Source organism: Pygocentrus nattereri, chromosome 4 (assembly GCF_015220715.1).
Source record: "Pygocentrus nattereri isolate fPygNat1 chromosome 4, fPygNat1.pri, whole genome shotgun sequence".
Lineage (NCBI taxonomy): Eukaryota > Metazoa > Chordata > Actinopteri > Characiformes > Serrasalmidae > Pygocentrus > Pygocentrus nattereri.
In genome coordinates this window covers 20054178-20077809 of record NC_051214.1, presented here as the reverse complement: position 1 = coordinate 20077809, position 23632 = coordinate 20054178, and the positions used below count along the sequence as shown (strand labels likewise).

The window sequence follows — 23632 nt, the reverse complement described above, 5'->3', positions numbered from 1 at the left end:
GGAGAACGAGCCCTGAACATCTCCCAAGAAGGTGGCCTAGCAATCTTTTATACTGCCAGGCGCCCCTGAGTGGTCAGTCACGCACCTGCACACAACAACAATGGAAAAAAACACAAAATGGCAACAAACAGACAAAAAGAAGGTCAGTCACGAATGGGGGTTGTAACACAATGTAATGTCCTTTATAACTGGCTGTGTTTAATCTAGAATAGGCAAAAAAGGTTCCTTTGAATTAACATTAGCTTAGCCATTAGCCATTTGGGGCAGTCATGGGCTAGAGGTTAGGGAACTGGCCCTGTGACTGGAAGGTTGCTGGTTCGATTCCCAGTGCCGACAGTCCATGACTGAGGTGTCCTTGAGCAAGACACCTACCCCCCAACTGCTCCCCGGGCACCGTGAATAGGGCTGCCCACTGCTCTGGGCAAGTGTGCTCACTGCCCCCTAGTATGTGTTTATTCACTCGTGTGTATGTGGTGTTTCACTTCACGGATGGGTTAAATGCGGAGGTGGAATTTCCCTGTTTGTGGGATTAAAAAAGTAAATGGGCATTAATGTTTGACCAAGTTTTGACATTTATGGTCTGAACTGAAGGCCTAGAACTAACAATCATGGTTTACCACTGCAAATATCACACTGTAAAACACATCATGTACATATAAAGACAAAAGAATGCGGCTTTAGAAAAGTGCACTGTGGAGAATAAAGCCGAGCAGCTGTCACTGAGTGTCCTGAGATCAAACGACAGCCTGATTAAGGTACAGGTTTATGGTAATCCTAAATGTTTCCACAACACCAGAGACCGGTCATTTTCCAAAGAGCTACAGTCAGACATTCTTTAGCCACTGTTGTCATTTTACATAAAAAGATGTGTTTTATTTAATCCACTGTTTTTTTTTTACCCTCTATTGCATGAATTATGACTTAAACATGGTAAAATGTTTTAATGGCTTTTTATTATTTTGAAATTGCTTAAATAATGGAAATACTTGAAAAAAATATATTCCTAACAATTTACTGGGTTACTTGGTAAATTGTACCATAGCACCATAAAATAAAAAAAAAAATGCATCATAAAATTTTAATTTTCTCTAAAAACATCCTTTTACCCTTTTATTGAAAACAAGAACAAACAAATCCAACTTATACTCAGAAAAATATATGACCCAATATTTACAAATATTGGAAATGAATACAGTTTCAGTTGCTATTTGGAATTTTGTAAATTGGTTTGTATGATACTAACAACATCATAATCGCCAGTTCATCACAGGGCAGACAAGTAAAAGACCTCTTTTCCACAATTAAATAAGAAAACACAGATTTCATATCACTGCTTTTTAGTAAAATGAAGGTACAGTAATTGTGCAGTAGAGGGTTAAGTCAGAAATGCTGCTGATCAATGGTTTTATGTTGAATACTGCATCACAGGTATGAAGTTCACCTGATGTGAAACCCAAATCCTGATGAAGTCCAGGCTGTTTATTTTACTTCTTTTTCAGGATCACCAGGAATGCTGGTATACCTCACAGGAAGCAGTTCACAAGAGACCTCTGGAAGGAATTTGTGGAGGTCTCATTTACTAAGAGAGAGAAAAGAACAAGCACTCTCCACTATTACTATCTGACAACCCACCACAACGGATTCTGAGAAGCTCAAAGCAAAGATGTGGTTCAGATGCAGCCCTATTCATGCCTTTCCTCTAAACTGTATGTAGAGCCTAATTACAATAATTGTGTTGTTGTGAAGAGCTCTGGTGACGTGTCGGTGGCCGTGGTTGGGAGTTGATGGTCATTTTTAAAAATAACTTAATGGGACAGGAAAGTCATTCTGACCCCATTTTACAATAGTTTATAGTGAAATAATGAAACAGTGCTAACACTAGAACCCAGATACATAACCATTCCATATATGTCACATAAGCAAAGAGAATATATTTCTACATAATTCTCAAAATGTGTGAAGGTGGTAAAACATTTCCATATCTCTGTTGTCAGATGAAAATCTCAAAATGGTAACTTTACAGGAGAAGGGAAAAAAAACAACTTTACTTTTAATGTACATCAATGGAACCAGACGTCTTTCCAAGCCATTCTGGGCCGTTTCTTTTGGTCCATTCATCATGAAATTTACGATCAATATGAAGGACCACAGACATTTTCAAATTATGTCCAAAACTGAAAAACATCAAAAACATCATGTCTTCTGACAGCAACAATATATTTGTGACTCATATGTAAATATTAAAAAACGACACTATTGCATGAAGGACATCTACATGTTGCAGAAGAAGACCACGCTATCTAGTCAGTCACTGCTGGTCTGCATGTGTTCTAGATCAGAGGGACTAGACAGGTATTCGTAACAAGAGGAACACAATGGGCGTCTGTGAAGACCAATCACTTCTGTGACTTGTGCCAAAGAGTAGATTAAAAAGCATCACTAATCAGATGCCAAATGGATCAGAAGGGAAATGAAAAAGCAAAGAAACCAACTTTTTGAACTAAAGCTGATTTTTAAAAAAATATATTTCTTTTGTAATTTATTTTTACATTTTCACCATTTTTTGACTAATTTAGTCATGTCTAATTTCACCCACTAGCAGGATTTTTCTCAATTACTCCGAGGTGACACTTCAAATCACCTGAAACCTGCTACTGTATCTACACCCATCCAAATAATTGAATTCAGGTGTTCCAATCACTTCCACGGCCACGGTGTATAAAACCAAGCCCCTAGGCCTGCAGACTGCTTCTACAAACATTAGTGAAAGAATGAGTCGCTCTCAGGAGCTCAGTGAATTCCAGCGTGGTACCGTGATCGGACACCACCTGTGCAACAAGTCCAGTCGTGAAATTTCAGTCGATCAACTGTCAGTGGGATTATAACAAAGTGGAAGTGATTGGGAACGACAGCAACTCAGCCACGAAGTGGTCAGCCACGTAAAATGACAGAGCTGGTTCAACGGATGCTGATGCGCATAGTGTGCAGAGGTCGCCAGCTTTCTGCAGAGTCAATCTCGGAGTGGTTTAAAGCGCCGCTACTTGACTCTAGAGCAGTGGAAATGTATTCTGTGGAGTGATGAATCAGCTTATCTGTCAGTCTGATGGACATGTCTGGGTTTGTTGAACATTACCAGCTTGACTGCACCATGCCAGCTATAAAGTTTGGTGGAGGAGGAATGATGATATGGGGCTGTTTTTCAGGGGTTGATCTAGAACCCTTAGTCCCTGTGAAGGGAAATCTTAATACTTCAGCACCAAGACATTTCAGACAATTGTTTCCAACTTTGTAGTAACATTTTGGGGACGGCCCCTTCCTGTTCCAACATGACTGTGCTCCAGTGCACAAAGCAGGTCCATAAAGACATGGATGAGCCAGTTTGTTGTGGAAGAACTTGACTGGCCTGCACAGAGTCCTGACCTCAACATCTTTTGGATGAATTATAGTGGAGACTGCGAACCAGTCCTTCTCGTCCAACATCAGTGTCTGACCTCACAAATGCGCTTCTGGAAGAACGGTCAAAAATTCCCATAAACACATTTCTAAACTTTATGGAAAGCCTTCCCAGAAGAGCTGAAGCTGTTATAGCTGCAAAGGGTGGGCCGACATCATATTAAACCCTATGGATTAAGAATGGGATGTCACACAAGTTCATATGTATGTGAAGCCAGATGAGCGAATACTTTAGGAAATATAGTGCATTTTCATCAGAATTATAGCATATGTGCTACATTTTACAAATGATCTGCAATGGAATGAAATGTGCTGGAACTTTTCAGACATTCTGCAAGCTGAGAAAATCTTTTCATCAAAATGATGACACCGGTGCTCATTACTGTCTTCTGGGGGACACTGAAGGAGTAAAACATTTCATTTCTATGCAGCGAAACGTTTCTGATGAAATGAATTTGGCTTTGTTTGAGCACATAGCTATTATCACTGTTTCATGACAGGTTATAGGGTATAACCGTAAAATTTCAAATAACAATACCAGATATGATAACTACCACAGTACAGCTATGACAGGTCAGATAGCTGCCTGCCGGCCAAGGTAACTATGAACATCCAGGAATGTAAGTCTCTGGGGTTAATTAACCTCCATCAGTGATTTTCCATCATAGATATTACATCCTCCTTCAGAATATTCCAGAACCAATTCCTTTGTGTTGCGATTGGCTTTGCAGCATTTCTGAAGCTGCATGGGTTTCTGTATATGCAGCGCATTTGTAAAATATTAAGATTTTAAAACTATAACACTCAATCACTTGCTGGGCTTTAGTTGCCATTTACTCCATCTATTATGCATGACTGCTGGGGCCCAAGACTCTCCTCCATGTTCTTTCTGGAGGTAAACATTTGTCTGGTTGCTGGGCCTGACCAACAAGAACATTTTGTGACATATTAGTACCAGTTTTAAAGCACTAAAAATTCTGCTGATCAATGATAATAAACTAATATACACCAATCAGGCATAACATTCTGACCACCTCCTTGTTTCTAGGCTCATTGTCCATTTTATCAGCTCCACTTACTGTATAGCTGCACTTTGTAGTTCTACAGTTACAGACTGTAGTCCATCTGTTTCTCTGATACTTTGTTACCCCCTTTTACCCTGTTCTTCAGTGGTCAGGTACTATGTAGGTGGTGGATCAATCTCAGTGCTGCAGTAACACTGACGTGGTGGTGTTGTGTTAGTGTGCGTTGCGCTGGTATGAGTGGATCAGACACAGCAATGCTGCTGGAGTTTTAAAACACTGTCCACTCAATTAGACACTCTTACCTTGTCGGTCCACCTTGTAGATGTAAAGTCAGAGAAGATAGCTCATCTGCTGCTGCACAGTTTGTGTTGGTCATCCTCTAGTCCTTCAGCAGTGGTCACAGGACGCTGCCCACAGGACGCTGTTGGCTGGATATTTTTGGTTGGTGGACTATTCTGAGTCCAGCAGTGACACTAAGGTGTTTAAAAACTCCAGCAGCACTGCTGTGTCTGATCCACTCAGACCAGCACAACACACACTAACACACCACCACCACGTCAGTGTCACTGCAGTGCTGAGAATGATCCACCACCCAAATAGTACCTGTTCTGTGAGGGTCCATGGGGGTCCTGACCACTGAAGAACAGGGTAAAAGGGGGTTATAAGATTAAAAATTAAAGAGACTCCTGTAATTTTAGAAAAAAGCTTCTTTATTTGGCTGATATGTCTGGATTGTCAAACTGGACTGTCACATTTCTTAAACAAACAAATTAACCTTAAAGTCTTAAATAACAACACTATTAATAGAACCGACCTAGAACTTTAGATTTATTGGTTTCTGTTAAACAGCTCATGTCTTTTATCAGGTCTCAGGTATATCAGGTGTGTGTTATAACATGTTTTATAACATGTCAGATGTTTCTGCTTATCAGATTATAAAAATCACCAAATCCAATACAGATAAGTCTGGTAAACATTAATATCGACCAATATCATCAGCAAAATAATTGCACCATTTGGGCCATAAAGGTAAATTCCAGAAGGACAATTAGCCTGAAATATCATATCCTCTCAAAAGCCAGTATGGTGTGAATATGAATGTCCTGGTGTTTTAAAAGCTACAAGACACACAAATCTGGTTTGAGCTCTTTTTAATATACAGTAAGACTAAGTCACATGTTCACAAAAGCCTCAACACAAGCCACGGAATAATAAACTGACATATCATACCAGGTCCAACTTTGCAAATGAAAGCATTTATCGATGCCTTTGGTAAAGCATGTCATCTGTTGACATCTCCAGACCTCAGAGAATAAATACCATTTCTTAAAAAAAAAAAAAAAAAAAAAAAAACAAAACAAAACCTACAACATACTGGTTAGATTTGGTATGTAGCTGATTGTTTTACATCACAGGACAGACTCATGAAAAATAAAAAGTTGCATACCATATTTAACCTGACTGAGCTGGTGCCGCCCGACCCTCTGTAGAAAAAGCAATACACTCAAATAAACAGTGTCCCAATTCAGGGGCTGCATCCTTCAAAGGGTGCGGTCTACAAAGGCGTGTCCTACGAAGGCTGTTTAGAACCACGAAGGCTGAGCTGAAATGAGACGGTCTGCTCTACGGTGGATTTCCTTTTTGCATCACAGCACCGCTATTCCCGGCCTCACCGCTGAGCAACGAAACGCCGCTCCTGTCTAGTTCTTTTAAAGTTTTAAAGACGGAGCCAGAAACTTTGATTTTAATTGTTTATTTTTTTTCATGTATTAGAGCTGAAGATGCTTCACTGCCAGCTATTGATGAGACTGCTTTTTACATTTGTATCATTCGTCTTTTGCCTCAGTTTAAACCCAATACTTACATTTATATCTCGCTGCTGTCTGAAGAAAACCTCATCTCAATTTTTGCCGTTTCTCAGTTTTTGACAGAATTAAAAATGACCTGTCGCCCTTTATACTGTGTGTAAATTTCATGGTGAATGGAGCAAAAGAAACAACCCAAAATGACTTGGAAATTCTGGATCCATAGACTTACATTAAAAGTAAACTATGTTTTTTCCTTCTCCTGTAAAGTTACCATTTTGGAGATATGAGCTTTTGTTCCAACAACAGCGACAGACTTAACATATTTAAAAGTGTCTCTTCAGCCGCCATTCACTTCTCTGCCGACTACGCCACATTCTCAAATCCTCGCTGGCACGCGATGAACCTCGGGATATGTTGGCTGGCAAAGGATTCACCCACTGGATCCTTCATTGTCATGAAAAAGGACACATTTCTTGGCCGCATATGAAGGAGGCTTCGAAATGGGATTGCCTAGTCGCGCCGCTGTGACGGCCTCCAAATGCAGCCTCCGAAGGACACAACACCTGAATTGAGACACACTGATAGGTGTCGAGAAAGGATTGTGAAGTGATACCAAAAAAGAACCACTATTGTGTTTCCTCGAAGAACCTTTTAATGGACGTTTCTATAGGCTTGACTGAAACCACTCATCCCACTTCAAACCCCTTATTGGCACCTTTATTTTTAAAGTGTACAAAACCATTCAAAAGTTTGGAATCGCTATTCTGATGTTGTGGAATCAATGTTTTCAGCATAAGTGTAAAATGGTTCCGATTGGCTAGTCCTGTACAACGTCCCATGATTCAAATAATTAGCAGAACACGGTAAATAAAAATGTTGTGTCCAGAATGACGAACACAGCCATAGAATTCAGAAGCACTGAGAATTAAGTTACAATAAAATTAATATACAGTATTTATAACATTTTAAACAAGATCAAATCTCAAGGCAGATAACTTGACAAAGCATGTAAATAAGTTACTATAGTATATTGTTTCGCATCCAATAACTTTTCACAGAATTCTTGAAATATTGAATACAGCATTAAAAATACTGTGCAGAAGTCAGAGACCCCCCCCGCCCCCCCGCCCTATATTTATTCATTTTCCAGTCAAAATGGCCATTAAGCACAAGTTATTCTTTTTTCAGGAGATATTTCTGAGACTAGATCATCCATCAAAGGAAAATAACTGGGGTTCAAAAGGTTTAAGTGACACTTTTTAATCCTACAAGCAGGGAAATTTCATCTCTGCATTTAACCCATCCGTGAAGTGAAACACCACATACACACTAGTGAGCACAAACATGCACTAGGGGGCTGTGGAACACTTGCCTGGAGCAGTGGGCAGCCCTATCTAATGCACCTGGGAAGCTGTTGGAGGTTAGGTGTCTTGCTCAAGGACACCTCAGTCATGGACTGTCTGCGCTGGGGATCGAACTGGCAACCTTCTGGTCACAGGGCCAGTTCCCTAACCGCCAGCCCATGACTGCAGAACAAATACAGACACAGAAAAAATGAGACTCCTAACAACCACCTGGAAGAGCTGGTCAACCCCAGAACTGCCCCCATCAGATAAATAGCACTTAAAGCTTTGATCTTTGAGAGAGAGGAGAAAACCAAGCTGCTTCAGATCTGAAAACATCCACAGGTGTTTCTGTCCATCCTTCCACTGTGAGAAGATGACTCAGCGCTGTGGGTCTGAAAGGATGTGTAGCTGATCAAGAAGAAACTTACTGAGAAAAGGAGACGGACACAACAAACAAAGAAGCTCCCAAAACTGAAGTTAAAAAACACTGGTAGACCCCAAAACTGCCCCCAGATAAACAGCACTGAAAGTTTTGATCTTTGAGAGAGAGGAGAAAATCAAGCTGCTTCAGATCTGAAAACATCCACAGGAAGCTGCTGGTGTTCTCTGAACAATGAACTGACCATCCCAGAGTCCAGACGTAAACATCAGCTTAGGATTACATGGATTGTGAGAAGCAAAAAAAAACAACATCTAAGACTGAACTCTGGAGGCTCAGATTTCTTTGAAAAACTGGAAGCTTTTAGATCTGAAGCAGCTTAATTTTCTCCTCTCTCTCAAAGATGAAACCTCTTATTCTCCAGAGTATATTTTGGTTTGTCCACCTGAATTTATGTCACCAAATCGTAAGGCAAATTATTCAATAACTGCATGAAATAAATGTACATTTTTTTTGTGTGTCAAAGTTCCCCTCAAGTTAACAGAACATGTGTTTTATGATCTACACGTATCACTATATGCTTACAATTTACTGCTGAAAGGCAAAAATCTCTGACGTAACGTTTACAGAGCAGATCACTGAAGAGACGCCGTCTGTTTATAGTTTATAGCCCAGATTTGGGGAAAAACGGCTCGACTTTCAGTAGAAAAACAAACAGAGTTTAGCTTCTTTTATTATAAGGGTTTAATATGACATCATCATCTATTTGACTGGAAAGAAGAGTTACAGCCTCATACGACGCCCAGCTTCTGAATGTAGCTCATGAAATATGAAAGTTTTGGAATCATTGGACATTTTCTAGTATATTTACTTATGGACACTTCTGTGCAATTCTCTGTTAAATGCATGTTTTTTATGCTTTTTTCTGATATTGATAAACAAACCTACTGGCCACTTTGACTGGAGAGTGAAAGGTGACTTTTGCGCAGTGCTACACCTTTTGGGCAGTAATTTCTATAATAACTTCTCGTGTGTAGGAAATAAAAACCTGTTAACAAATGATTCCAAACGTTTGAACGGTAGCGTCTGTTTGTCAAAACAATCCTCTGTAAAGTGTTAATCAGTAGTAGAGCATGTGAATTCAAACCAAGAGCAACATAAATAGTGACAAAATAAACAATATTTCGGCTTCACTCCTGTACAGCGGAAATGTTTACTTGGCTTGTTGTGGCGACGAGAGGCGACTGGCAGACCGTAAATAACCAAAATGCTTGTTCCTTTTAACCACAAACAGCTACAGTAAGTGTCTTCCTTTTGGAGTCTTCAGGGTCAAAACTGGTCCTGCTTTATATATTTATTTGTTTATTTCATTTCATTTCTGGTGAAGCGGAAATATAAACAAAACGTATGCGGCTGTGTATATACAAACAAACAAAATAAAGAACAAAAGCACAAAAAAAAACAAAGTGAAGGTACACAAATGGGAAATTAGAAAAAAAAGCACATACAGACATTCAGTAAAATATACTATGAATATTTACAGGACACAGACAGTCAGTTTGAACATCACAGTATGTAAATCACTCCCTCCGCAGCTTCCCCTCTCTACAGGGTTGGTTATGGCCGCTCTACGCCGTTTCTGGTTGGTTAGCTCAGTATAGTACAGTATACACAGTTGCTAGTGTCCTGCTGGTCTAAGAAAAGCCTGCCCAACATAGAAGGTCTAACTCGGTCTCTCCTCTTACCTGCTCTGCCTCGCTCTAAAACTTGGTGCTGTTGCTAAAACTGTCCGACATGATGATGTTTTTGTAGAAGTTGTCAGAGCGCACCGAACAGTAGCCTTTCACCTTGTCCAGAACCTGGTGGACGGGCAGGATGGAGGAGGTGGAGGCGTCGGCATCAGAAGGGCTGCACTTCGGGCCGGTCTGGTTAGAATAACCTGTACCTGCAGAGAAAGACAAATGAAGTGAGTGAAAAGAGAGAGAGAGAGAGAGAGAGAGAGAGATAAGCTTCAAACCAGAAGAGGTAGCATTTTTTCTATTATGTTTTATAGGGATATAAAGCACTCAGCTAATGGACAGGGGAAAACGTTCCATACACACAGTGTTGGGTGATATATCACCCAGTATATTAGCATTATGTTTATTCCATAAAATCCCATGCAAGTTGTTTTTTTTTAGCTTTTTACATTTTCAAGATCTTACAGTTAGAAACCTAAAATTTTAGGTTTAACATTGTGAGCACCTCGTTTCTACGCTCATTGTCACACCTTTACAAACTGTCAGACTGCAACGGACTGCATTACAGTCAGAATCGGACTACATAGCCCACAGTCCCAACAGGGATCACGTGACTTCTGACACTATTATGCCGACCTATCAGAGCTCACAGTCACCAGATTACTACGAGATCTCACCTGTTTATGAATCACACGCTTACCTCAGATAGTTTATAAACCTGGGCTTTAGTGAGAGTCAGTGAGAGGTACTGCTTCCTGGTGAACATACTGAGTGGTTATTTCTGATTGTACTCTGCCTGTTATTCAACCTTTGCTTGTTTTCTCTCTCTCCGTTTTTGCTTGCCCCTTTTGTACCATTGCCTTGGACTTTTGATCTGTGTTTTGGGACCTTTTTGTCTGCCTTTTGACTGCGACTTCTGCCTTACCTTTTGGTTTTGTTCGCTTGGTGTTAGGACCCCATTGACCCTCACAGAGCAGGTACTATTTGATGTGGTGGTGGTGGTGTGTTAGTGTGTGTTGTGCTGGTATGAGTGGATCAGACACAGCAGTGCTGCTGGAGTTTTTAAACACCTTAGTGCTGCTGCTGGACTGTGAATAGTCCACCAACCAAAAATATCCAGATATGCCTTTGTTTGACATGTAAACACAAACAGAAATTTGATATCTTTATGAATTTGGATAATTTCTGATCAAGAATGTACTCAGTGCTAGCTAGTATCTTTTTTAAATTACAGACATCTTGAAAACAAGATACCTTTTCAGAAATTGTTAGTCTGGAGTGTCTGTGAGCTGAAAGTGCAATAAATCTGATGGTGATTCATTCTGTTGGTTATTATGAGTAAAAATAAACAAGTAGCATCAGACTGATATTTTTTTTTGGATTCAGCATGCTAAAACTCTGAAAAACAGCAAGACAGGCGTTATTTCTGATCATAGACTGAGATGCATATTTAATATCAGATATTTTTAACAATGTAAACTGAAAGCCATTTGTTTATAATATGAAGGCTGAAAGCAGAGATGTAGTATAACAGTAGTAAGTAGGTTTGGGTGCTTTTGGAGCTGATCTCTGGCTGATGGACGGTCACAGGGGGATGAAGTCACTCTAGATGGTGAGATATCAAGTTAAGGGAACTTGCTCAGTTTTAGGTATATTTTCTGAAGTCTGGGCCCATAACGCAGGGTCTCTTTAAGCTCAGTTCAGTCAAACCCTGGATTTTCTCTCATGATGGTGGATCATTTTTACTGGGACACTACCATGCGTGCCTAACCTGCTCTGGGACAAGTCAAGTTCATGATTTTGGATCATAAACCAGTCAGGGCTGAGCTTCTGACCTATGAGAGACAGTCTTCTGATGGAAGCAGGTCATTTTCAGGTCACACTCTTTGTGATGCTGAAATATAGGCCTCATCCAGAAACATAGGCCTTTGTCCTCGTTCATGCCCCCCCCCCCCAACAAAAATGACGTTACAAACACTCATAGGAGCACGACATCCCAGTAGGAGTCAGTAACACCTCATAAAAGTTTATGTCAGACTCCTAATGAACAACAATGCAAAATATAAGAGCCTGAAGCTGAAACAGATGTTCTAAGAAAGTGACACCAGACTTGTTCTATTCTGTTACTGTAAAATGGATACTTAGCACATGATCTTACACTGGGTTCACAAGTCGATATCATAGTACTGTGAGAAAAAATTGAAAAACAGTGACTATAACCATTTTTAAGAACCCAGAGGAAAACATTTTAGGATCCTTAGGATTGTCTCACAGAAATAAAGCAGATATCAATATCATATTAATGAAGGATCAGTGGTTTCTAGTGGTGATCTAGAACAGGGCTGTGTAAGAGAACAATGAGATGTCACACTTTTCTTATGGAGATATTATTCAGCTGAGGCTGGGCTGAGACGAGTCAGACACTAAAGACTTAAGCCTCATGTGTGACAACATTTTGTTGACGGTGAGAAAATCCGAGCTTTATCTCTCAGGATTCAGAAACAGGAGAAAACGGCTTTAGTCTCACTCTGATCTCAAACTGGACTTAAGAAGAGCCTGAGATCATGAGGAGATCTCACAGTATTTCTGTTCTCTGGGCAGAGCTGATCGCTTGCAAACATTGGTGTTACAAGAATACAACTGCATTAGATGGCATAATGCACTATATTGCAAAAGTATTCACTCACCCATCCAAATCAATGAATTCAGGCGTTCCAATCAATTCAATTCCATTGAAAATGGTACTGCAGATGGCAACACTGGTTAGGAGCTTGTTTGTTTGTCCTGTTCTATGTGAACCAGATCTGCTGGACACCAGGCAGTCCATGCCGCAAGGACTTTTCTCTCTCTGTTGTGCTGTGCTTCACTGCATCTTGGCTCACTGAGTCAACCCCAGACAGAGCGCTCCAGCTCCATGGCTTTAACCTCTGCAGAGCACACTCCACTGAGCTCTCGGGCCAGAAGAAAGGTGACGGAATCTGCTTTTACATCAACCAAGTCTGGTGTACAGATGTCTCAGTGTTAACGAAAACATGCAGCCCTAATCTGGAAACACTTCTTATAATCTGCAGACCATTTTACATTCCGAGGGGGTTTACATCTATCATACTCATAGGAGTCTATATTACACCCCAGGAGTGCATGCACGCGGTGCTGTGCATGGAGCTCAAACACACACACTCTGTTTTTATCATTTTAGGGGACTTCAACAGAGCAATGAACTGCCTAAATACAGACAGCATGTTACCTGCCCCACCAGGGAGAGTAACATTTTAGATCACTGCTACACTGTGTTAAAGGGGGTCCATTGCTCTGTGTTCCCAGTGCTGCTCTAGTCCTCTCCGATCACTTGCTAAACCACCTCCTTCCAACCTACAGGAAGCTCAAGTGTACCAAACCTGTAGTCAACTCTGTGAAGAGGTGGACCAACGAGGCTAAAGAAAGGCTTCAAGACTGCATGGAATTAACACATTGGAGTGTGTTTGAGGATGCTACAGGCAGCCTGCATGAATACATAGATACTGTGACATCCTTGTGAAGACACCTGTGTTCCCACCAGGACTCACATTAAATATAACAACGACAAACCCTGGTTTAATGCCAGACTGAAACAGTTGCGCCAGTCTAAAGTTAAGTGATACTTTTTTAATACCACAAATGGGTAAATTCCACCTCCACATTTAACCCATCCACAAAGTGAAACACCACATACACACTAGTGAATACACAGACACAAGGGGGCAGTGAGCACAGTTGCCCGGAGTGGTGGGCAGCCCTATCCACGGCACTCGGGGATCAATTGGGGGTTAGGTGTCTTGCTCAAGGACACCTCAGTCATGGACTGTTGGCACTGGGGAGCAAACCGGCAACCTTCCAGTCACAGGGCTAGCTCCGTAACCTCCAGCCCACGACTGACCCCCAAAGAAGCAGTGTATAGGAGTGGAGATTGGGCTCTGTACAATCAGGCTGGCTGATGAGCTTAACACTTTTTACTGCAGGTTTGAAAAGCCAAGCTCCTCATACTCATCCAGCACAGATTCACGCCCTCCTGTCATCCAGCCATCTATTCAGCCTGCCCTGAAGATCTGCGAAAACAACGTGCATCAACTCTTCAGGAGACAAAAAGTGAGGAAAGCACGACGGCCAGATGGTGTTTCACCCTCCTGTCTGAGGGTCTGTTCTGACCAGCTCACACCAGTCTTTACAGCGCTCTTTAATAAATCACTGGAGCTGTGTGTTGTACCTTCCTGCTTCAAACGTTCCTCCATAATACCAGTTCCCAAGAAAGCAACCATCACAAGATTGAATGACTATAGACCCATTGCATTGACCTCTGTAGTCATGAAATCCTTTGAGAGACTGAAGCTCTCCCATCTGAAGGACATCATAGATCGCTAGAGCCCCTGCACTTTGCATACCTAGCAAACAGGTCAATGGACTTTGCAGTGAACTTGGGACTCCAGCTTATTATTCAACAGCTTGAACACCCAGGAACGTATGCAAGAATTTTGTTCTTGGACTTCATCTCAGCATTTAATACGATCATCCCTGGACAGCTACACAACAAACTACTCCAACTCAGGATGCCAAGCCCCATCTGCCTCACTGGCAGAGAGCAGCAGGGGAGGTTGGGAAAGTTCACCTCAAACACTCAGATCATCAATACAGGCGCTCCACAGGGTCGTGTCCTCTCACCATTGACCTTCTTACTGTACACAAACGACTGTACCTCCACGGAACCCTCAGTCAAAATCTTGGAAGTATGCAGATAACACTACATTCATTGATCTCATCCGAGATGGTGATGAGTCTGCTTACAGATGGGTGGTTGCTCAGGTGGTCCTTTGGAGCAGCCACAATAGCAACAGCAGCCTGGTGCTGAACACAGAAGTTCAACCTGCCCCAGGAGCTGATGGTGTGGTTCTACACAGCCATCATAGAGTCTGTCATCACTACATCCATCACAGTGTGGGGCTGCTCAGCCACCATGCATGACCTCCACAGACTGCAGCGCATCATCAGGTCTGCAGAGAGGACAATTGGGGTTAAGTTGCTCACATTGCTGAAACTGCATGCCTCTAGATCCAGGAAGCGTGCAGAGAAGATCAAAACAGACCCCTCTCACCCTGGACACCACCTGTTCCAACTACTTCCCTCAGACGGACACTTCAGCCAGATGATGATCAGGACATCCAGGCTACAATGTAGCTTCTTCCCACAAGCCATCACTCTCTTGAACAGTTAAAATATTACACATAAACAATATTCCAGCTTCATACTGCACTTCTACATATACTGGTATATAGTATCAAACTCTGGAACTGCTGTCTCAAACCAGCGTTTGTTCTAGCATCTTACTTACCTGCCATATTACCCCACTTACCTGCCTTATTACCTCACTTATCTGACTGTAACCTCATTGATCCCATTCTCTGCCACTATACACCCTTTAACTGCTGCTGCACTCAGCACATTGTAAGATTTACAGGTATGACTGTGTGTGTCTGAGTGAGTGATGGTAGGAATGCATGTTTTATTTTATTTTGTTATATTTTATTTTTATTTTATTTTATTCACTACATGTGAATGTCTGTGAATGGGTCTCTCTCAGGAGCTCAGTAAATTCCAGCGTGGTACCATGACCGGACGCCACCTGTGCAACAAGTCTAGTCGTGAAATTTCCTCTCTACTAAATATTCCACAGTCAACTGTCAGTGGTATTATAACAAAGTGGAAGTGATTGGGAACGACAGCAACTCAGCCACAAAGTGGTCGGCCACGTAAAATGACAGAGCAGGGTTCAGCGGATGCTGAGGCGCACAGTGCGCAGAGGTCACCAACTTTCTGCAGAGTCAATTGCTACGGACCTCCAAACTTCATGTGGCCTTCAGATTAACTCAAGAACTCAAGGGTTTCCATCGCTGAGCAGCTGCATCCAAGCTTTACATCACCAAGTGCAATGCAAAGCATGGAATGCAGTGGTGTAAAGCACCGCCTCTAGAGCAGTGGAGACGTGTTCTCTGGAGTGACTAATCACGCTTCTCCATCTGGAAATCCATTGGACCTGTCTGGGTTTGGTGGTTGCCAGGAGAACGGTACTTATCTGACTGCATTGTGCCGAGTGTAAAGTTTGGTGGAGGGGGGATTATGGTGTGGGGTTGTTTTTCAGGAGTTGGGCTCGGCCCCTTAGTTGAAGTGAAAAGAACTCTTAATGCTTCAGCACAATTCCAACGTTATAGGAAGAGTTTGGGGACGGCCCCTTCCTGTTCAGACATGACTGTGCACCAGTGCACAAAACAAGGTCCATAAAGACATGGATGAGCGAGTTTGGTGTGGAAGAACTTGACTGGCCTGCACAGAGTCCTGACATCAACCTGACAGAATACCTTTGGGATTAATTAGAGTGGAGACTGTGCCAACATCACTGTCTGACCTCACAAATGTGCTTCTGGAAGAACGGTCAAAAATTCAGATAAACACACTCCTAACTCTTGTGGAAAGCCTTTCCATAAGAGTTGAAGCACCAAGACATTTCATACAATTATGTTTCCAACTTTGTAGTAACAGCTTGGGGACGGCCCCTTCCTGTTCCAACATGACTGTGCACCAGTGCACAAAGCAGGTCCATAAAGACATGGTTGAGCCAGTTTGTTGTGGAAGAACTTGACTGGCCTGCACAGAGTCCTGACCTCAACCCGATGGAACACCTTTGGGATGAATTATAGTGGAGACTGCGAACCAGTCCTTCTCGTCCAACATCAGTGTCTGACCTCACAAATGTGCTTCTGGAAGAATGGTCAAGAATTCCCATAAACACATTCCTAACCCTTGTGGAAAGCCTTCCCAGAAGATCTGAAGCTGTTATAGCTGTAAAGGGTGGGCAGACATCATATTAAACCCTATGGATTAAGAATGGGATGTCACTCAAGTTCACATGTGTGTAAAGACAGATGAGCAAATACTTTTGGAAATACAGTGTAGATATAATGCATTATCATACGGACTCCCTAAGGGGTTAAAAAAAAAGTAAATTAAAAAGTTGACATTGCGTTCCCTCACAAAATATATGCTTGTCAGACAGCAAGCAAACATAAAACCCAAGGTGCCCAATGACACTGCCTTGTTTTGTTTTTAGAATAGCTAATGATAAAAGTAGTTTTGCCACTTTTGCCAGTCTGTGCTTAGTTTATTAAGCGATTGTTCTCTGTAGGTCTCTGTAAATGTAGCTTTTACTGTATGAGGACACTTGTTCTCAGTCTCAGTTGCAGCAAATGCAAACCATTTGCATTGTAATGCAAAACATTTGCAAGGCAACGCAACGGCATTACCTTTTTTTTCTTTAAAATACCCCTTAGGGGGGTCTGCATTATCACACATTTACAAAAAAAAACTTGTTTGACCTAATGCAGGCTGGCTGACCCCTGTATTTACATATATTATGAAGATTTAAAAATCTGTTTTCCATGTTTCCATGTGCTGTTTTCATAGCCACGACTATGCCACTATCTTGAATTGTCCACATTGTTCTGGCAAAGCTGAGAGTGGATTTTTTCTAACTACATTTGAATAATGGAATTGGTGTGAGATTCTTTCATGGTGTGAGAAAAAATTAAAACAAAATTTACTTTCAAACATGTTATCAACCCCCAAATTACAGAGTTCTTCATGCTCCATAAATGAAAACAGCAACAGCCATGTGTGAGTCACTGAAAACTGAGCTTCCAAACACCTTCAACCTGAGACCATATTATAGAAACTTTAAATCTGAAATCTTTTCTGCTTAGTCACCATGACAACTTTAGTTAAGACTGAATTTAGGACAGAAGCTATTAAAGAACAACAGTTCTTAAGTTCATACTCTTCTCATTAACTCCAGATAAGAAAACAATATTACAGAAACATCCTAACTGCAACCGCAATTCCAATGAAGTTGGGACGTTGTGTAAAATATAAATAAAAACAGAATACGATGATTTGCAAATCCTTTTCAACCTTATTCAATTGAATACACTACAAAGACAAGATATTTAATGTTCAAACAGATAAACTTTACTGTTTTTTGCAAATATTCACTCATTTTGAATTTGATGCCTGCAACACGTTCCAAAGAAGTTGGGACAGGGGCAACAAAAGACTGGGAAAGTTGAGGAATGCTCAAAAAACACCTGTTTGGAACATTCCACAGGTGAACAGGTTAATTAGAAACAGGCGAGTGTCATGATTGGGTATAAAGGGAGCATCCCTGAAAGGCTAAGTTGTTCACAAGCAAGGACGGGGCGAGGTTCACCACTTTGTGAACAAGTGCGTGAGCAAATAGTCCAATAGTTTAAGAACGTTTCTCAATGTTCAATTGCAAGGAATTTAGGGATTTCATCATCTACAGTCCATAATATCATCAAAAGATTCAGAGAATCTGGAGAAATCTCTGCAAGTAAGCGGCAAGACAGAAAACCAACATTGAATGCCTGTGACATTCAATCCCTCAGGCGGCACTGCATTAAAAACCGACATCATGGGCTATTACCACATGGGCTCAGGAACATTTCAGAAACCACTGTCAGTGAACACAGTTCGTCGCTCCATCTACAAGTGCAAGTTAAAACTCTGCCATGCAAAGCGAAAGCCACATATCAACACCCAGAAACGCCGCCGGCTTCTCTGGGCCTGAGCTCATCTGAGATGGACTGACGCAATGTGGAAAAGTGTCCTGTGGTCTGACGAGTCCACATTTCAGATTGTTTTTGGAAATCATGGACGCCGTGTCCTCCGGGCCAAAGAGGAAAAGGACTGTCTGGATTGTTATCAGTGCAAAGTTCAAAAGCCAGCATCTCTGATGGTGTGGGGGTGTGTTAGTGCCCATGGCATGCGTAACTTGCACATCTGTGAAGGCACCATTAATGCTGAAAGGTACATACAGGATTTGGAGCAACATATGCTGCCATCCAAGCAACGTCTTTTTCAGGGACATCCTGCTTATTTCAGCAAGACAATGCCAAGCCACATTCTGCACGTGTTACAACAGCGTGGCTTCATAGTAAAAGAGTGCGGGTACTAGACTGGCCTGCCTGCAGTCCAGACCTGTCTCCCATTGAAAATGTGTGGCGCATTATGAAGCGCAAAATACGACAACGGAGACCCCGGACTGTTGAGCAACTGAAGTTGTACATCAAGCAGGAATGGGAAAGAATTCCATCTACAAAGCTTCAACAATTACATTCCTTAGTTCCCAAAGGCTTATTGAGTGTTTTTAAAAGGAAAGGTGATGTAACTCAGTGGTAAACATGCCCCTGTCCCAACTTCTTTCTCAAATTCAAAATGGGTGAATATTTGCAAAAAACAGTAAAGTTTATCCGTTTGAACATTAAATATCTTGTCTTTGTAGTGTATTCAATTGAATATAGGTTGACAAACCCCAAACACTGCAGACACAATCTCCACCATCCCCTCTTATTTGTGCCAACTGCAACACCCTCAATTACATCACTGTGCCATCCAGATGTACCAGCATTGTGATAGGATGCGACTGTTTTAGCTCACTCCCACTTTTTATAAAGACTCAGTCAGAGACTGCCTCAGTCAGAGATTGCCTCTACCAGTGCAGTTTCTAAAGCGTTACCATCCAGACTTCAAACAGAAATCCTCTTAGCTTTTATTTGGTATTTAGCTTACTAAATTGTAAATAAGGGCGGCACGGTGGTGCGGTGGGTAGCGCTGTCACCTCACAGCAAAGAAGGCCTGGGTTCGATTCCCCGACTGGGTGACCGGGGTCCTCTTTATGTGGAATTGCATGTCTGCGTGGGTTTCCTCCAGGTTCTCCAGTTTCCTCCCATAGTCCAAAGACATGCAGTCAGGCCAATTGGACATGCTACATTGCCCCTAGGTGTGAGTGTGTGAGTGACTGTGTATGTCTGTCTGTCTGGCCTGCGATGGACTGGTGACCTGTCCAGGGTGTATCCTGCCTTCCGCCCGATGACAGGATAGGCTCCATCACCCCCCCGCAACCCTAATGGAGAAGCGGCTTAGAAAATGGATGGATGGGTGGATGGATAATTTGTAAATACTGTTTGACCAGAGGAGGATGGGTCTCCCCTTGTGAGTCTTGGTTCCAAGATTTCTTCCTCTAGTCTGAGGGAGTTTTCCTTGCCACCGTTGCCTCTGGCTTGCTCACTGGGGGATATATGTTGTAATTGTATGTTTTCAAACTTCTATAAAGCTGCTTTGTGACAAAATCATTGTAAAAAGCACTATACAAATAAACTGTATATATTTTTAATTAAATTGAATTTAATTCAGCAAACAGACAATTAAACTATGCAGAAGTGTGTTGTCTGAAGAGGATGTGTTCACTTATTTTCACTAAGACAATCAGTCAAACATGTAACTTGATTAAAGGTGCTTAAAATTAGAATTTAAATGTGGGCCAACATACAGGCTCTTGCAGTTCAGGGGGTCCTTTGACCATTTACGTGCCTCAGTGTTTCTTAGGCCAATTTCAGTGCAAACAACATGCACTATTCAGACTGCTGTACACTATCAGAAAAAAACGACACTGAACCATAATCCACTAAAATGATATTTTCTAAGCTGTACTGACCCCACACACCCCGTCTCGCCTACAGGCTTTATATTAAATGGGTCTGTTTTAAAACATTAGTTTATAAAAAGATAAAAATATCTACTTTTCCACTGGGAAAAACTTTGGATCTATTGGATGCTTAATTGGATCAATAGGATCTTAAAACCCCTGCTGGACCTTATAGGGAACATTTACACTGTACCTTGATGACCGAATCATGTAACTGCAGGCACCTTTTTATGGTACCTCACAACGGTGTTAGTGTTGATGTACACAACCGCTGGACCCGTCTGAAGTGTGAGAAGGTTAAATCGGGCTGTGTTGGGGAACAGCAATAATCCTGTTGTGGGCAGGAATCACCATTAAAGAGCTGTTGGAACAGAAATGTTGGGTCTTTGGCAAACAAACAAAGAAGCTCATGAGGAAATAAACCAGCACTGTCTGAAATTCCAGTAATCAATAAAAATGCCAGTGAGTTTCCTAACAAAAGGTTATAGTTGTGCCAAGCTTTTAAAAAATATATTCTATCAGCCGAGCAGTGTCACTCAAATGGAATGCTCAGAGCCTACAAAGCTCACTGTCAATGAAAAGGTGTAGAATTTATAATTTATACACAGACTGGACCTCAGCAGCACTGCTGGGTCCTGATGCACTTGTACCAACACAAAACACGCTGAGATGAGATGAGATGAGATACCACTTTTCTGAGAATGCTTAGAATGCTTCACTTAAGTGATAGAACATGAGACGGAAATGATCATCAGTGAAATACCATCATGATGTTATAGGTGATAACTCACTCCTCGAGTGTTCTACTGCTTTAATACAGTAGTTAAATAAGTACAGTAAGAAATGAATAAACTGGGCCGTGAACGCGGCGTTTAATATGTTTTAATGTTCAGTTCCTTCCTCCAAATTATAGTTCCTTAACGAGCAGCTTGTTGCTACGTCAGAGTAACGAGCTCCGCCCACTCACTGCACAACCGGCAGTTCGTTCTCCAGCTCCTTACACTAAATTCCCAAACTGTCATCACCACTGAGCAGCTTTTCAGTCAGCAGCTGTGACAGAAGAACAGCTAAACAACCTGGAATCAGCCAGAAATAAACCCAACACCATTCACCAAACGTGTCTGATCTTCGGAGTCTGGCCAAATCAGACTGAGCCATAAAACTGCCGCAATATCAAGTTCAGCTCAGTTTTCACTTAAAAAAAAAAGCTGGGAAAATTCATTTGTCCATGACTTCACTAAAAACCAGTGGTACATAAACCATGTAGTTGAGTTAAAGTAGACACACCCAAGGTAAAATATTACTCCAGCAAAAGTAGAAGTTCCTCCCTTGTATTTGCCTTGAAATGTACTTTTGAAATTACTTTTGAAGTTTTGAAAGTAAAAGTACTAAAAGAGTAATTATGGCTCTGATGTCCTGTTATCATTTTATAACAAGACTCGCTTCATGAACTCATTTTAGGTGAAAATCCTCCAGTGTCTCTCTTGGTAAACCAGTCTTTTAATAGAACATCATTAATTAGTGACGCTGACGTCTATTAAAATGATCATAAGCACAAAACACTGAAGGTAAACAGTTTCCATCAGGGAGAACCGAGCGGCTCTGAAATCACTTTTTACAAACAAGCAAAGTTTCAGTTTAAGATTTATTTACAACTTAGTTCCAAGTTTAAGTTGAATAAAAACTGGCTTTAAACTCAGGATCACAAATGAGCTCCTTTACTATATTGATCTGTAGGTCTCTGTTCATAAACATAAACCAGCCCAAACTAATTTACTATAAAATGAAATGGTGTTTGTATAAATTCAGAAAAAAGCCGCGTCAGTCACGACTGCATATGTGGACATATTTCTATATTGTGCTCTATTTACACAAAGTTAGGTTAGTTCATCATTTATGTTGAACAGACTCTCCCAAAACTTTACGCTGCTGTGCTGACGTTGAACCGTGTGCTGCACTGGGTCGGTATGACCAACAGGTCAAAACAAGCTCTAAACAAAGTGACCGCTGTGCCCTGATTGGTGCTCTGGCTTTGCGCTTCTTTCGTTTTGACATGTTACATTTTTATACACACAGAAACCAAAAGGAACGACAGATTTCTCAAAATGTAGTGGAGGAAAAAGTCAGATATTAGACTGAATTGTAGTGGAGTGAAAGTAAAAAGTCGCCCAGAATGGAAAAACTTCAGTACAGATACACGAAAAAATAATTAAGTACAGAAACTAATTACATTTACTTAGTTACTGTCCACCACTGTTACAAACTAATTTCACCGCATGCATAAGTGAGCTAGTCTGGTTTGAGTGGTCATACACTCCCTTATGTACATGTAAACTGATGTTCACGACAACTTGAAGATACCTAACAGGGCAGTGGTGGCAGTGGGCAAAAACAACACAAAACAAAAACAGCAATGATGTTTAAATTAGTATCAAACCGAGTGTGAGTGACATTCAGAGAGGCCAAACAGGATAAATGTAGCTCTTCTGCCAGAGTCTCGGACATACTGTGGGTCTTTCAAAGCCTTTATATGTTATTCATTACAAATTTCAAAGACTTCACCAAAACCTTGAAACCATCAGGATCTTTTTACTGTCATTATTACATTGCATATAAACAATTTCCTGGCCAAAAGACCATCGGAAATGAGTATTTCTTGTTAAAACTGTGTACTGGGTCTTGCATCTGGAGCTCTACATATGGGTTTCAGTAGCATCACCTTCAACCAGCTCTTTCATATTTACAGCCAATTTTCAGGCCAGAAGTCCGGTTACTGCTCACTACAGATCAGCTGGATCACTGAGCTATTACAGTATAACTGCCCGTCAGCCAAATCTCTAGTGATGAACGACTATGAATGGTCTCAGATCAGTGGCTCTAATAACGTGTGTTGGATACTGACAGAGAGAAGCACTGTGCTTTGGCTGTGTCCCTGAATGTCACTCCACAATCTGGATTCAATCCAACAAATTCACCACATTAGTCAAACATTAACTGCAAACTCCACACGCCTGTTATTTACTCAGCATTAGAGAAGGAGGCTTCTGACTACAGCTAGGCTGTAGATTGAATCCAGTCAGTCCTAAGAGGCCCTAAAGGCCAGTCACACAAAATAAAGAAGCATGAACTCAAGATGGCTTGTGTTCTTTTACCTCAGGGAGACTCTCCATTGCACTAGTGGTGGATATTATCTATACCACAAACATAAATACAAACACATGGAACCATTGGATACTCAAAAAAACACAGACACAGCAATGAGACAAGAAAAGAAAAGCAGCAACACAACTGGAAAAA

General features: G+C 41.4%; 1 protein-coding gene across 3 annotated transcripts in view; it reads right to left on the bottom strand.

Annotated features, from left to right (window-relative positions):
* Positions 1-8500: 8500 nt before the first annotated feature.
* The window catches only part of adgrg6 (adhesion G protein-coupled receptor G6), a 121094-nt gene continuing 105962 nt past the window's right edge, over positions 8501-23632 (bottom strand). For all 3 annotated transcript variants that reach the window (XM_037537391.1, XM_017701075.2, XM_017701076.2), the window contains one exon: positions 8501-9956. In XM_037537391.1, coding sequence (XP_037393288.1) covers positions 9772-9956 — 185 coding nt within the window. In that variant the 3' untranslated portion in view covers positions 8501-9771. The remainder of the gene's footprint in view (positions 9957-23632) is intronic.